Source organism: Mixophyes fleayi, chromosome 5 (genome assembly GCF_038048845.1).
Source record: "Mixophyes fleayi isolate aMixFle1 chromosome 5, aMixFle1.hap1, whole genome shotgun sequence".
In the NCBI taxonomy this organism is placed as follows: domain Eukaryota; kingdom Metazoa; phylum Chordata; class Amphibia; order Anura; family Limnodynastidae; genus Mixophyes; species Mixophyes fleayi.
The window spans coordinates 170,752,416-170,769,791 of record NC_134406.1 but is presented as its reverse complement, the minus strand read 5'-3'; the positions used below and the strand labels follow the sequence as shown (position 1 = coordinate 170,769,791).

The following is a 17,376-nucleotide window of genomic DNA, read 5'->3' as shown; positions in this document are numbered from 1 at the left end:
CACAGGTACTCAGGTGACCCCAGGTCTTAAGCTCAGAGTAGTAAAAGCTCATCAATGATAGCTGTAGCGCAGATGGAACCGGAGGCGCCAACCCAGACTGCAGCGGGTGGTCAGTAGCTGGCCGAGGTCAGAGTTCCATATCGAAACAGTGAAATCCCGAATACAAACCAAAAGGTCAGGGTCACAGGCAAACAAGCAAATTCCAGAATACAAGCAAAAGGGTCAGGGTCACAGACAAAGTCCAAGGTACAGGCAAAGGGTAACAATGGAAGATCAGGCAGACAGGAATCCAACAGCAGGTCAGCAACAGCACAGGACTGGAAATGCTATAACCGTTAGGAAGGTCCCGTCCTTCCTGCCTTAAATACCCAGAGCAGCCAATAAGAACAGGGTAGCCCAACCTAATCAGCCACAGGAGGCTGATAATAAATTGTCTCCTAATGCGCACACGCCCGGCTGATCTACCCGCTGGGACGCAGTGTTTTGACAGCTCCGCGTCAGACCGTTACCTGGGCTGGAATCCGGAAGTGACGTCCCGGTTGTCAATGAGATGGTCAGGATGCAGGGGGCAGAGGAGAGTGAGTCGCAGCGGCTATGGATACCTCCGCGTTTCGCAACAGAATTGGTAAGCATCTCAGGGAGATTGCTATAATGTGTGTGTGGGGGGGGGGAGGGGCGGGTCACACATCGCACCAGCTAAGCTCTCATTCTGGCTGCTCTGAACTGAGCATGCGCACCTCTGGTCTTTTCAAAATTCCCTACATTCACTTGATTGACTAAGTCTCCCTTAGGATGTAAGCTCATTGAGCAGGGCCCTCCTCCCTCTTGTGTCCCTACCAGCTCCTCTGCTCCATCTCTACCGCATTAGCCTGCTTAGAGCTCCTGAAGTGTCAGTATTTTTTGTTTACTGTTCAGTAATGTAATACCCTGTACTGTCTACTGTTTGTGCATTGTACGGCGCTGCGGAACTCTTGTGGCGCCTAACAAATAAAGGATAATAATAATAATAATACCTCTCAGCCCGTCTATTTAAAGCAGAAGCCTCCTTACTATGGATGCCAGATCATCAGGTCTTCTTGCCTGGTAGGACGTCGACTCCTCTGGCTTCTGCTGGTTGCTCTCCTGTGTGTACCTTCATCTCCGCTAATCCTGCTCCAGGGCTTCTAGATCATCAGGACCCCGGTACATCAGACTATTGCTCTCTTCTATAATGCTGAACTTCCTCTTACCTGATGGACCCACATCCAGCATTCTGACATATCCTTACTGCAACCATTATCCCCTGATCCTCCATCTAGTCTCGCTCATCGCCCCCTAGAGGAACGTGACCTGAAGTTAGGGAGCTGCTAAGCCCATATTCCCTTGCGGGGATCCCTGAGAAAACCTCTCTTTCTGTTAGACTCTGCACCTCTCTGGGGGTAGTATCCACCTGACCCAACTTCGAGGCCCATCCTGAATTTGATTTTGTGACAGGGTGGAAGTAATGTTATGTGGGTACTGGTTAGAGGAGAATCAATTTTACATTTAATAAAGGGTTAAACGTAATGCGGAATAGATAAGGCTAATAATATATTGTAGGGACTATTATTGCAATATGAGATCTTTATTAGATGTGTGAGCTCATTGGGTGAATAGGTCAATTATATTTGAAAGCTATTCATTTGGAGTTAGGGCTGGTTGGGGGTAAAAAGAGCTGGTCTATTAAAGGTAAATATTAATGATTTAATTGGGGTTGGTTAGGGGAGGGAAGCCCAAATTGTTTACTCAGTGCTCGGCTTTTCAAAACTTGAACAGTGCCTATTTAATTTTCAAAACAGAGCTACAACTTTCTAGGATACAGAAACGCAGCAACTAAGCTTAAACCACCAACAGCAGATAGCTAAAGCTGCAAGAATAGGTAGGAGTGAACAGCACAGTCTGCCATTTGTCAATACTTTACAGTGCAACTCATACTGCATAGACCAAGTGTGGTCATGAGCTGCATTGCCTAAGTGGGCATTGGCATCTGACTGGAATCAGCCAACAGCAGGATCAACAGAAAGAGATGCCTGTGAGTAGATAGATATATAGTTTTTAAAAACATTTGATGGGGAGGAAATTAAAGGATTCAGGGGGATTATAGTAATTATCCTCAATTTTACTGCTTGCTGGGTCGTCTGACTCTTTATTAGTAGCAGGTCTATGGACCAAAAGAAATTGATGAATGTACAAAATAATATATTACTTCCTTGTTGGAGGGGGTGGGGTTTTCTGGGAATATGATGATGTCAGAGCTGGGAGAAGAGGGCAGCATGACACTGTGTCTGTGGTTTGGATGAGTACTAGCTGTCTGGAGGACTATATATGTGCTCCAATATATATATATATATATACACACACACACACTATATGGATAACAGTATTCGGATGCTTGGCCATTACACCAACAGGGACTGTATTGACATTTTATTAAAATACATATACTTTAATATGGAGTCGGTCCCCATTTTGCAGCGATACCAGCTTCCACTCTTCTTGCAAGGCTTTCCACAAGCTATTGGAGTATTTCTGTGGGAGTTTGTGAGCATTCATTCTGTAGAGCATTTATGAGGTCAGGCACTGATGTTGGATGAAAAGACCTGGCTCACAATCTCCGTACCAGTTTATCCCAAAGGTGTTCGAGGGGGTTAAGGTCAGGGCTTAGTCAAGTTCTTCCTCACCAAACCATTTCTGTGTAGTCTTTGCTTTGTGCACTGGGGCACAGTCATTTTGGAATACCAAAAGGCCTTCCCCAAACTATTACCACAAAGTTGGAAGCATAGCATTGTCCAAAATGAGTTGGTATGATTAAGCATTAATATTGCCCTTCACTAGAGATAAGGGGACTAGCACAAACCCTGAAAAACAGCTCCATATCATTATCCCTCCTCCACCAAACCTCACAGTTGGCATAATGCAGTCAGACCGGTAAAGTTCTCTGGGCATTCAACAAACCCATACTCGCCCATCTGACTGCAGAGAAGCATTTTTTCGTCACTCCACAGAACACGTTTTTTCTGCTCCACAGTCCAGTATCAGTGTGCAGACAGCAATACTCATTTCAAGAAAGAGTAGAAAGTAGAACGATTTATTTCTAATAACTTATAGCTGAAATCATGTCATAACACTTTCTATTTTCCACTTTTCTGTGGACACATAAGATGAATAAGACTTATAAAGTATGAAGCATGCATTACTGCAACGCAAAAGGAGAAGTGTGGGGCATGAAACATGAAGCCAATGATGACTGATTGAAACTGACTATAGTGAATAAATATTGATCGTGATACAATAATCAAAATGACAGTGACAAGGGCATATAATTGAAATGTCCCAATAGAGGAAGTATATGTACTAGGTCAAAGCACTGATTTTCAAAGTGTCATATCAGAGTGAAATCTCTCTTATCCATACAAATGTTGACAACAATGGCTAGGTCATGTTTCATAAAGCCCCCCCCTCGCCTTCCCATATACCGTAAACAACATATATAATCTTATTGTGTGCAAAGGTAATAAGCGTTCTGGCAAGATGATCTCAGATTTCTTGATTTTGATAGTCTTAAATAAAAATGACACGACAACCGATGAATTGAATTGCTTATTTTAATTAATAGTAAACCAAGCACACCCTCATTCTTAATTGACATTATTTTATTTTTACAAAGAAAATGTGGAAATCGTATACAAATGCGAGAAGAGAAAAATAATGCCTAATAAGGGTAGTAAGTCTTAATAAAATCTTCCTTCAACACCCAACTCTGCTATTGCCATTTTTCCAATGTTTTTATGTACTAAATTGATTTCCGTTTGTGTCAGCGTACGCTCCATGTGCCGATATTTAATGCGATAACAATGACTTACTCTATGAGTCCTGGAAAAGAAAAATCAGATGATTAAAAAATACTCACAGACTGTTGAAAATGCAGTAAAATCTGCCAACATAAAATCATGCATAACATTTGAGAACGTGCACATGGAATGACAACATAAGATTGATGTTTGTGGGTGATAGTTTTGTATTTAGTAAAACAAGGGTATTCTATATTTGTAAAAACATTTATTCTATTTCACCTGTGTGAATAGACTGATCAATATGTCAGCTCCCCACTTATTAGTCATGTTTGAGTTGACTTAATAAACTATTTCAAAAACATTAACATCTATTACTTTTTCCTTTTTGATGACTAATTTGCATACAAATGTGTGTGTGCCGATTGACCTAACCTCTGATCAGTTGTCTATTCAATTGGCATACATACTAAGCACTGCTGTTAAAAATGGCGCTGAATTATTAGGGAGACAACAGTGAAAACCGAGCAATCAGCACATGAGTTCAAGGCTCAGGCAATACTGAGTTTAGCGCTGGCTGTATTTACATAAAAGAAACCCAATCCAAATGAACTTTACAAAAGATGGCACCCACCAAGTGTTGGCTGGAGAGAGACTCAAGTAGAGTCAAGAAAGTAAACAACAGTAAACAAATACTGCAACAGTTTGTTTTCACTTAAGAAACTGATAAGTGTAAAATAACTTCACATGTGCTGTTTAATTATGTATTCACTTGTACTAGACACATGCTTGACACAATTTTATATTATCTATCTATATAGTTGATAAACTTTTTTTGACATTCCACTGACAAACACTCGCTGCCATTATGCAATGCTCCCAGAATGTTGTATTACGAGTATAAAATCACACATGAATAAGACAAATAGAAGGTGGAGATTTTACTAAGAGAGCAAAAAGAACAATGTTTTTTTCGCAGCACAGTTTGTATAATTAAAAAACCTCTAGAAATATGCATAGGAAGGGGGGGGCACATAGAAGTCATTATGTATTACCCTACTCAAATTGCATCAGGAACTAATTATTATGTCTCAAAAACAGACCACATTAGTTATAAGAACCGTATGATTGTTTTTAGCTATATTATATACTCTAAGGTAGACTAACCCACAAAGACAGTGCTAGCCAGATTTAACATTAACACAACTCAAACAAAAATAAGATGTTTCAATACTGTAACCATCTAAACAAACTCCTAAGAATGGGAATAAAGTATCAAACAAACAGAAACGTTGGAAAAAATGCAACAATCTCAAACCAAATTAACCTGATATTCAATAAGTAATAATAATGAAAATTTTAAGAAACAAACAGAAATTTCAACTTTAATAAATGTAGAATACATTTTCAGATAACATCTTAAATGTAAGATAATTTTATATTAAACTATTGCATAATGTTTTTGTAAACAAAAATTGTAACAGATGTCTAGTGATTTTAATGCAATAATCCCTATATTATTGTTTTAGAATTTCCAAAGACATTAGTTGATCATGTTTAAACTAATCAAAGAGACCCCTATTAACCTAAAAGAGATATAAAGGCCCCAAATTATATTGATATGTTGTATAGATTATTTAAAAAATACCCCGAAAAATCACACATCTGATTAATATATATTGTACAGCACTCAGTGCAAGACAACCATGATTGACTGAACTAGATAAGAAAAACAAGAGCCCATTTAAGGAAAGCAGGAGATGTAATAGATTAGTCTACACTACTGTGAAGCAGTACATATGGCACAAATATAAGCTTAGTTTGCAAAATTAGTGGTAGATATAAGGAGAGGTGCAAGGTGATAATGTAAATTCTCTCCACATCATGAGTTTTATTAAAAACCTGCTTAATTACATCTGCAAAGAAAAGCAATACTTTAGGCATATTTTTATCTTTATCTATATTTATTGAGCAGCCATACGTTTTGATATCTTATGGCTATATTTAAAATTACCTTACCTTCCTTCTAAACAGGCACTTAAAGCTTTTAAATATATCTCAAAAGATTTATATGTTACAATAAAGCACAATATGACTTTTGATTTTATAACCACATGTTCAAGGTTTGATTGTATAAGCCCTTTCCAATGATGGTGTATTTTGAACTATTTATATCTGTCTACCACTAAAAATGCTGAATTTACTGTAAAATGTACTTGTCAAATAACTTATAGAGTTTGAGATACACAAATCAATAATACAAAATGCATCCAAAACAACCCATACATGAATGGAACGTTTATTGCTGATGGATCAATAGATATGGCTGAAGGGTGTAACATCTTCAAATTCACACCAGCTTGGTATGGGTATAGGGATTTTGGATAGTTATATTTTGGATGGGTGATATGCTCTTAAATCAACATCTCAGTGAAACAATTTTCCAAAATAATGTTGCAGAGCAAAGTGCAGTTAGAACGACAATTCATCTGTCCAACACTTCACCCCCTTGGAGCACAGTTCAGGTTGTATATAGAGTGGGCAGGCTAATGAGGCTAATGAATTATAGTTCACAGTAAATGTTCCTTTGCACTGGTTCCAAACAGCAAGCTCCAGGAAGAACACAGGAAATGCCACTGGAATGGATTATGTGGGCGGCAGTAGTTGAGCACTGTGGGCAGTACTAATTTTCACTTTTTGAGAAACCTTTTAAGTTGTTTAATTAACGTCATATTGATCCATATGACTAATCTGCTTGCCAATGTGGATCAAACAAGAACTTTCATTGGCAGCTGCCTCACCAGGGTTTTTACCTTCCTTTGAATCAACACATTTAAATTGATCACAAAGAGTAAGCAAACTGGTCACAAAAGTGGATGGTTCAATTACACTTATGCTGTTGTTCTTGGTACATTTCTAAATCATGCTTTTTCCCCATGGATGAGCACTGCTCTCTGTTTATTCTTATCATTTTAAGGGCTAAGCCAACGCGCTTCCCAATAATGTGGGGGAGGACATATTCAAGATAATACTTTCAAGAAAGAAAATCTATATGGGAAACTATTTAAATAGTATGAAATTGTTAAGATGGAAAATAGGACAAAATGTTCAGTTATTATTGCAACCACAGTTATTTCAGTGCAATATTTCAGTGATTAACTTCACACTTAGAATCATGTTTTTGAAAAGAGCAGAATATATTTGTCAAATAGAATCAATAAAGGCAGCACAGATCCTGTGGTGTGCATGAAAAACCTGCTGGCTGGCACTCAACACACCTCTATTATGCACATGCGGTACACACATTAACAGCCTACACTCTAAACATTAAATAAAAATGGTAATAAATATTACAGAAGAATAAATTATTACAAGTTTTTATTTTTTGATACTTTCCATAAACCAGCATGTTTACTTATACTGGCTGACAGCTGCTAAGTTTCCTCTCCTTCAATGAACTCTGATTTGCTGGAATCAGCCAGTGATTTACCAAACAGAGAGCTTGCTCAGGTTCATTTTAAACAAGAACAGAGGAACAATAAACAGTGGGATCGTCCGGGCTTATAACATCTCCAGGTCAAGCAGGCTAGAATAATGTTCAGATATGCTTCTACTGCCTAAACTTTAACTATTTTAGCACATAGTTGCCTACACTCCCGGAATGTCCGGGAGACTCCAGAATTTTTTGGAGTTCTCCCGGACTCCCGAGAGAGCAGGCAAAAATCCCGGATCCAGATTTCGGCGTTGTTGAAGATGGCGGGGAAGGGGGGGGCTAAACGCGTCATCATGGCCCCACCCCCTGTTGCAATTGGCTAAAATTGCCTGAGATTGACATGGGGCGGAGCCTAATGGTGCACTGCACATGACCACGCCTCCCTCAACGGACCCCCTCCCAGAAAGCTGCCTGCAAAAGTAGGCAAGTATGTATTAGCATGTGTCCTTAACTACTGTTCACATACTTTGCTCATTGTGTCATGCCAGGAATAACGCAAATTAGTGCAAACTAATAGGGTAATTGGCACCAAGGAGCTCCATTCCCATACCTGTTTACATGTTTTTACTAGTATTAAAGTAAACGCTAGTAAAACAATGTATTTTAATGCCAATGGGTACGTTGCCTAACTGCTGAATTCTCGTGGAATAATAACTGTCTATTTATAAACATATGGCATAAATGGACTACATGAATACGTGCAGCTGGATAGAAAGTAAGATATCAATAATAAACATCTAGGAACAGTCTCCATGAGTTGGATACGTTGGTCTCTTTCAGGTATTTTCTGTTGCTTGCATTTAGTCAGTGTCTACAACATTCAATGTTTCATGCTATAATATGTCTATTGATTGGACAAAACATCCTGCTGTTACACATATTGACTGTGCTGTTATGCGTGGCCATGTGTGATTTTTGTTCTTGTTGGTAATCAAAACCAAAAATGACTACAGGTAAAGTGAAAAAAAATAAGCATAAGCAAATTTTACAGTAGAAAATGTCGCTAACCTCAGAATTTAATATTTTAAACAAGGAGAAAAATATGAGCAAAACTACTTTATAACAGCATGAACATATATATATATATATATATATATATATATATATATATACACACACACACACACACACACACATATACATAGTTTAATTGTAAAAAAATACAATTAACTAAAAATTCAAAACACTTTCAAAAAGCAACACAAATAAGAGCTTACACTATCAAGTCTAACATCAAACAGGGAACATGGGCTAACATATACTGACTGATATTCTTATGCTCTCTTTCTGGACACTACAATTCTTACAATCATTTGCACATGTGCTAGCTGTTTCTGACATCTGCTAGTTATATAAGAAACAATGTTATATTTATTTTAACCTGATAGTAAGAAAAAAAACCAACATATGTGCAATAGAGAGAAAGAGAAGAATAATGTGTACAGTATACACTAACCACATGATGTATTTACTAATATCTTCTATTCAGGTAAAAGGAAGCTCTATATCATAACTGGCTATTGTTGACTGATATCTTTAGACTCACTGGAATTTTCCTGATTTGGGTTATTAAAATAAATTTAGATAGATTTGTAATAATATAAATTAAATCATCCCAAAATGTAGGAAAAACCTCACATAATTGCAGGTATCAATAAAAACTTTATCAACCTATCTTTATTTAGGGCAGCTAACTGACAGAGAACCGGTGTGCCCTGTGCTGTATTATTAGATAGTTCTACCACTTCCATTGGTAATTAGTAGTCTGGCTGCAAGGATAGGTGGGGGAGTAAATAACAGATGGTAAGAAGAAGAGTTGGATGTTGTACTCTGTAATCTAGCATTCACTAATAGTGATAGTGATTAATATTATTATCTTTTTTTCATAAAGTGCCAAGGCTTCCCAAGCGCTCTACATAAGGGAATTAAATTAAAAGATTACATAAGTACATACAGATAACAATAGGTACAGATAAACAAAATAATAAATGCATGGATGCATTTAACAGAACAAATTGCATGATACACAAAAATAATTTAGCAAAAGACATAACAGGGAAAGAGAGGAGGACGGAGAGTAAAGGGAAACTTCCCTTTACAAGGCAGCGCCGCTTTACATTTAAGCAGTCATCTCGACGAACTCCCGCGAGTTGACAAAACCGGAGATTGATACATTTACCCCCAGATGGTGAAAAGGGAGGTATGACAGTGGCAATGTAATCAAAGTGATAAAAAAAAGGGAATATTTTGACACCGCAATGTTATGGTATAGCAGTACAATGGCAAAGGCAATCAAGTTCAAACATGATATAGTTAACAGCAGTAAATACAAAAGCAATGGTACTTTCAAGAGCAGTAAAGAAACAGGGCTGGAGTGAAGTGGTGATAAATATCCAGTTGTTCAGGCTCTGTGTCATCATGATTAGCATACTTATTTTAATAAGTACTTATACTAGGTGCTGTGCATGAAAACCCAACACAACCAGTAGACTGAGTTGAGGAGTTTCCTGCCTTATGACATCCAAATGTCCCATACTACAGTGGCTTCAGACTCTAAATGCAAATGTTGAACTCTTGCATAGCAATAGTATGAAGGGACCACAGTACATTCTAGTACTCAGCCTTTATCAGGTTGCAATGCACACTCATTTATGGCAATCCTCAGATTTTGGACCTAAGGCTTTGCAGAGGCGGCTGAAAAGGACCTCGACAGCATGTTAAGTAAAACCTATAATGTAATACATTTATGTGGAGCTAGCCTCCATTATAGATAAAAAAAACTATAAGGAGGAGGTGAGTGAGAGGATGTCAGATTGTTAGTAGTGGCACAGTTGGTTGGTGGTCACAATTAATGATACTGATTGCTAGCCTACTGTTACTGTGGCACCGCCATCCTTCTTCATTATTACCACTGAACTGTTTTCTCCAGTAGTTTTGTACTCTCTATTTAAAAAGAGGAAAGCACAGCTTCCTTCACAGATCACAACTGTGCCTTCATCCAGAATAGTTGCTATCACTCACAGTTGCCACTATCAATTTACAGTTACAACAAATCAACTTTTGTACATTATATTGGAACATTGTCAAAATATCATTATATGCTTCAATCAGGTAAGTGTAAGTAAAAACCTGTTCCCCAATTATTTATTCATTTTGTTTAAACGAACAACCTCCTTTTAGGTTCCTTGAGCACAGTAATATTGACAAAAAGACCTGTCACCAAATTCTAGCCCTTTAGCAGTACAGTTATAAATCCTATTAGGTATGGAGAGAAATTTGTCTATATATGTTTTAATAAAAACAAATCCCAGCTGCATATAGCAAGATTTTTCTTTTAGTTAGAAGATTTTTTCTACCTTGGAGAATGTCTGCTTCCTGAGAAACCAGTTTTTTACATTATGAAAAACAAAACAAGAAATGACATTCAATACTTAAATAAGTCGGATAGCTTCCAACTAAACATGCCGCAAACTGGTATGTAATACCATTCAATAAAGATGCAAAAGATAAACCACTAAGGCAAGTACATGTTTTCCTATCGTATCACTACAATGTGGACAAATTAATTAATTAATTAAGAAAGAGAAACAAACCAGGTGCAGTCATCAACATAATATATCAGTGGTTAGATAAAAAGCATTAATATATAATTAGTAAAGTACCCATCATTTCAAATGATAAACATTTGCTTATGTTACAAAGGAATGAAGAAATGTGATAACAAAGCAAAGTCCCACATTGTTTGCTTTCAGTCCTCAATACATCTGTGTTGTTCAACCTATGTCATATGAACAAACAGTACTAGCTCTCCTTCGTGGGCTGACCACTCCCCCTCTAGTGTCTGGTCTCGCCTCTATGATGGCTGGTCACACCCCCTCTAATGGGCCCCTAGCGTTGCAGTCCCCCAGTGGGCCCTTCATGCCCCAGTCCGACACTGCTCACGGCATTGTGGAAGATGAAAATCTATGTCATTACAATTGATTTATCTGGACTTTATGTTGTTCAAGTGAAACTTCACTATTATGGTCCTGTTTTTTAACCTGTATGCATCACCATCACTGTATCTTCACATCCGCTGCTTGTTGAATATGGATGTGCGTATACCTGCCTCATGTGCATTTAAAAAGAAAGAACATTATGTTCATTTTGCATGTCTTACTGAATCAAGCCCATTTTGTTTATCACACAGGTGAGATGGCATGCAGTATGGTTCTCACTTTTTTCACCTTATTCAAATTACTAAACTATATTATTATTTTTTTATTTGCTATTTTTATGTTGACATCAATTCACAAGTGAATATAATGGAAAAAAAAGAAAAAAAGATAACAGATTGTAATTTTTTGTATTTGATGGACATATCACACATTAGATAAGAATTGTTTCCTTTACATGAAATATTGAACTTGGTTTATCATGTATTCTGAAAGCAGTACAATAATGAGCATCTGCAGGTAACAGTGAAGCATGGTGGAGGTTCGGGTGGACAGATTGTTGGGAGGGGCTGGGAATGACCCGGCAGTTTTGGTGCATGTTGGCACCAATGACCGAGTTAGAGGTAGAAGGGGCGTCCTGAAGAATGTTTTCAGGGACATAGGTCGCAAACTTAAGGCAAGGACATCCAAGGTAATATATTCGTAAATACTGCCTGTGCCACGCGCTAGTCCAGGGAGGCAGCGGGAGATTAGGGAGGTTAATGCGTGGCTAAAAGATTGGTGTAGAAAGGAGGGTTTTGTATTCTTAGAGCACTGGGTTCATTTCTCGGTCAGTTGCCATCTTTATTGTCGAGATGGATTGCACCTGAATGAGGAGGGGGCTGCTGTGCTAGGGGGAGAGGATGGTTAGAAGTTTGGAAAAGATTCTAAACTAGGCTTCGGGGGGTGGGGGGAGGGTCAAGCAAGTATATATGGGATAGACATTGAGAGTAGTAAGGAGGAATTTAACAAGAGTCAAGGGGGTGGAGAGGGGAGAAAGGGAAGCATAGCCGATAAGGAGAGGCCCTTTTTAAAGAAAAAAGAAATACATAAGGGAGGCAATAGACTTAAGTGTATACTTGAAAATGCAAGAAGCCTGACAGGTAAAATGGGGGAGTTAGAACTAGTAGCAATGAATGAGCAGTATGATATTATAGGTATTAAGGAGACCTGGTGGGGTGATACACATGACTGGGCAGTCAACTTGGAAGGATATTCTCTCTTCAGGAGGGATAGGGTAAATAAAAGGGGATGAGTAGTATGTCTTTATATTAAGCCAGAGTTAAAACCAAGTATTTTGGAAGTTATTTACGAAAATACTGGTGATAATATAGTTGTGAGAGGAAATATCCAGCGGAGGAAAAAGTTCAGAGAAGTTGCAGATAGGGATATGCTATAAACTGCCAGATATTAGTATGATTGAGGAAGGCCAACTTCTACAGCAAATTTAAAAGGCTACAACTTGGTCAAATTTTTATTATGGGGGATTTTAATTATCCAGACATTGATTGGAGTACTGAGACCTTGCTAAAAGACCATTACATGTCCTAATTAGTAGAGGAACCAACTAGGAACCAGACTATACTGGACCTAGTAATAACAAATAATGTAGACGTAATATCAAATATTCAAGTAAGGGAGCACTTGGGAAACAGTGACCATAATATGGTTTCATTTGAAATTAGTTTCCAGAAGTAACGGTATAAGGGATCAACTAGGACTTTAAGCTTTAGGAAGGCAAATTTTAATATGCTAAAGGAGTCTATAAAGTGCATAGACTGAGACAAAGTTTTTGAAGGAAAAAATCCAGAAGAAAAGTGGGCTGTCTTTAAAATGTTGTTGGAAATATACATGTACAAGTTCATTTCTATGCAAAATAAATGTAAAAGAATTAAGTCTAAACCAATGTGGCTAAATAAAAAGGTAAGTGAAGAAATGCAAAGGAAGAAGCGCGCATTTAAATTTTTTAAGTCTGAAGGGTCAGAGGAGTCCTTCCATAGGTACAAGGAATGTAATATAACATGCAAAAAGGAAATTAAATTGGCTAAATTAGAAAATGAAAAGCAAGTTGCAAAAGAAATTAAGACAAACCCCAAAAAGTATATAAATGGCAAAAGGATTAAAAAAGATAATAAAGGACCCCTAAGAAGTGAGATGGGTGAATTGATAAATGATGCTAAGGAAAGAGCAGAGGTATTAAACACTTTCTTTTCTTCAGTATTTACTAGAGAGGAACAATTGGTAGGACTAATACATAAAAATGGAAATTAAACCATATAATTAATTCATACTTGGTTGTCAGAGGAAGAAGTCCAAAGGTGACTGAAGAATATTAAGGTAAATAAAGCTCCAGGTCCGGTTGGCATACACCCAAGGGTCCTTATGGAGCTAAACTCAGAAATAGCTAGACCACTATTCTTAATTTTTAGAGATTCAATCTCATCAGGCTCAGTACCAGATGTGGTGCCGCTGTTTAAAAAGGGATCACAACCAGGCAATTATAGACCTGCAAGCCTGACATCAATAGTGGGGGAACTACTGGAAGGTATATTAAGGGATAGTATTCAGGATTACTTGGTGCGTAATAAGATGGATTGTGGAGGGATAGGTCATGTCAAACTAATCTAATTAGTTTCTACGAGGAAGTTAGTGGGAACTTAGACCAGGGCAGCACAGTAGATGTGGTCTACTTAGATTTTGCAAAGGCCTTTGATACAGTGCCACACAAGAGGTTGGTTTACAAAACAAGGGAACTGGGTCTAGGAAACAACATTTGTACTTGGATCGCAAACTGGTTAGAGAATAGGGAACAGACAGTTGTGATAAATGGAACATTTTGTAATTGGTCAAAAGTTTTAAGTGGAGTACCTCAAGGTTCCGTGCTGGGGCCACTCCTTTTTAATATATTTATTAATGACCTTGGTGATGGTTTAGTGAGTAAAGTTTCCATTTTTGCAGATGACACTAAACTCTGTAAGGTAATAAAATCAGAGCAAGATGTAGCTTCTTTACAGGGGGACTTAACTAAACTGGAGGATTGGGCGGCCAAATGGAATATGAGGTTTAACATAGATAAATGTAAGGTTATGCATTTAGGAATCAAATACAAGAACCCAATCTATAAATTAAATGGAATTAATTTAGGAGGATCTATAATGGATAAGGATTTGGGAGTGCTCGTAGACAGTAGACTTAGCAATAGTGCTCAATGTCAAGCAGCAGCTGCAAGGACAGATAAAGTATTGGTATGCATAAAAAGGGGCACAGATGCAAGAGAAGACGGTGTAATTTTGCCACCGTATAAATCATTGGTAAGACCTCATCTTGAATATGCAGTACAGCTCTGAGCACCACTCTATAAAAAAAATATAATTTGGAACTAGAAAGGGTTCAGAGAAGGGTGACAAAATTGATAAAGAATATGGAGTCATTAAGTTTTGAGGAAAGGTTAGCCAGTTTAGGCATATTTACTTTAGAAAAGAGGTGTCTAAGAGGAGATATGATTACTATGTACAAATACATTTAAGGGTCAATACAGAGAACTTTCATGGGAACTTTTTAGCCCAAGGACTATACACAGGATACGCGGTCACCCCCTAAGATTAGAGGAGAGGAAATTTCACAAGCAGCAAAGGAAGGGGTTCTTTACAGTAAGGGCAGTCAAGATATGGAATTCATTGCCAGGGAAGGTTGTGATGGCAGATTCAATAGATATGTTTAAGAAAGAGTTAGACAAATTTTTAGGGATACGACCGTTAATTGAAATGAAGGATAGTAGTTGATATAGGGTAAAAATAGGACTGCAATATTGGGTCTGGGGGGATTTTCACAATTGAAACAGATTGGCGGTTGCTTACTCTGGATCAATTTCAAATAAAAGTGCAGGATCACAGGAGATCCAAAATAGGTTGAACTTGATGGACTGGTGTCTTTTTTCAATCTCATCAACTATGTTACTATGTATGTTAGGTTCCTTACAAGTTTTGGATTGCATTTCAACAAATGGAGTTGGGGATTTGGTCAGGATTAATGTGTCCTCAATGCTGAGAAAAAAAGGCAAGTACTTATCCATCATGCAAAACCATCAGGGAGGCATCTGATTGTCTCCAAAGGACCCGAAACATAAAGCTAATATCATTAAGAACTATCTTCATCGTAAATAAGAACAAGGAGTCCTGGAAGTGATGATATGGCTCCCACACAGCCCTATCCTCACCATTATCGAGTCTGTCTGGGATTACATGAAGAGAAAAAGGATTTGAGCAAGCCTTCATCTACAGAAGATCTGTGGTTAGTTCTCCAAGATGTTTGGAACAACGTACATTTTTTCCACACCTGCCTAAAACTTTTGCACATTATTGTAAATGGGTCTACTGTTCTCAATGACACAATAACCCATTCTGTTTTTACTAGTGTTTGGGACCGTTACATTTTTTCCAAAAGCAGCTTCTTCCTCAAAATGGCAGCAACAAATGTGTGCTTTTTCATGTGTTATCACTCACATATTTACTTAAACTGTTTAATGTTAAAAAACAAAAATGCCAGTGGGCACAAAGGCTTAGTAATAACAGGTTGCATGCTGTGAGTAGTCAAGTCCAAGAATGGATATATTTTTTAACTGTTGCTGTTTTTCATTTGCCACCTGCGGTGCTCAAGTAAGACATTATTATCTGTGTAAATAAATACAGTCCTGAAAACCTCACTATCTGAAATACAAGTGGAGAACAGGGTTAAGCTGACTGAAGAGTTACACACACCCCAAGTGTAGTCAGAATACATTACACAAAGCGTAACCCTATATAGAGTGTCAAATGGATGTCTATGATTCATATCATCATCATCATCAGCTATTTATATAGCGCGACTAATTCTGCAGCGCTGTACAAAGAATTCACTCACATCATATGTCTATGATTCTCCTATTGGCCTGTTACAAACATCTATTAACTATGGCATCCATGTACATAAAGAAGTTGCAAAGGGACATGGTCGATATTCAATTCAATAACAAATATTTCAACTATAGTTGCAAGACAACAGCTGTAAATAACTGGTAGTGTACTATAGTGGTCATTTCCATCAGATGTAGTGCTAGAAACTATGTCCAGTAATTCATATTATTTATTATTATTCCTGAAAAAGTATTTCTGAAAGCAAGAAGCACAAACACTTGAAAGTTAATTTAAAAAGACAATATGCAATATAAAACATAAATCTAATTTGCTGATTTTTGGCTGCTTGGTAAAAGGGGGATAGAGGGGGAGAAGTTTGAACAGAAGGGATTATTGATCTCTGAGAATAAATGAACAGCTTGTGCACAACAGAAAGCAGAGAAATGTTGTACAGGTTTATACAGTATATAACATAAAATACTTAACTGCCTCTGCCTAGTTTAAACATGGTCCTAATAATACACCCTGAATAATGTAAACAGTAAATAAACACAAAATGTAACTGCTGACATTCACGAAAGGTCTAGTAATGTGATAGTGATAGAATCCTCCTCATGCGTGAAAATGCATCATGTCAGTTCCAGTTAGAATTTCGTAAGACAACTATATTGCTCTCTTAGGACGCGAGTATCTGTTAAAGGGCCATGAACACATAAATGTGTACATTTGAAGAAAAATGGCTAAAGTTTAAAACATGATTTGAGTAAAGGACAATGGCCACTGCAATCTTGGGAAGATAAATGTCAATCCAGAAATTTGATTTTTCTATATCCCTGTAGATAAATTACTCAATGTTATGGAATTAGATTTTTTTTATAGATAAAGCACTTATTTTTAATGACTCCAACCTCCTTCATAACCAAATCAATTATTTTAGGTTTGGGGGGCATCTGTTTCTGTTTGCTTCTCAAAGTAAATTTCTTACAGGGAAAATGGGCAAAATTATTCAGCTTTTTGTGTCTGTTAGACAATTAGTGCAAGCCCACTAACTAACTAACCTAAAATGTAATCAATTATATTTTCTGAGAATATGTGTCATTTATTTAGATTTTGATTGATAGGACTCTAAATGCAAGCTCTGTATTTTTTAGATTTTCTTTGTAATTTTTTTTTTAACTATTTTATTATTCTTATCCTGATTTGATGGC

The 17,376-nt window shown here is 37.4% G+C and overlaps 1 protein-coding gene across 2 annotated transcripts in view; it reads right to left on the bottom strand.

Annotated features, from left to right (window-relative positions):
• Positions 1 to 3,605: 3,605 nt before the first annotated feature.
• FARS2 (phenylalanyl-tRNA synthetase 2, mitochondrial) overlaps positions 3,606 to 17,376 on the bottom strand; it is a 347,780-nt gene continuing 334,009 nt past the window's right edge. For both annotated transcript variants that reach the window (XM_075213015.1, XM_075213017.1), the window contains one exon: positions 3,606 to 3,891. In XM_075213015.1, coding sequence (XP_075069116.1) covers positions 3,750 to 3,891 — 142 coding nt within the window. In that variant the 3' untranslated portion in view covers positions 3,606 to 3,749. The remainder of the gene's footprint in view (positions 3,892 to 17,376) is intronic.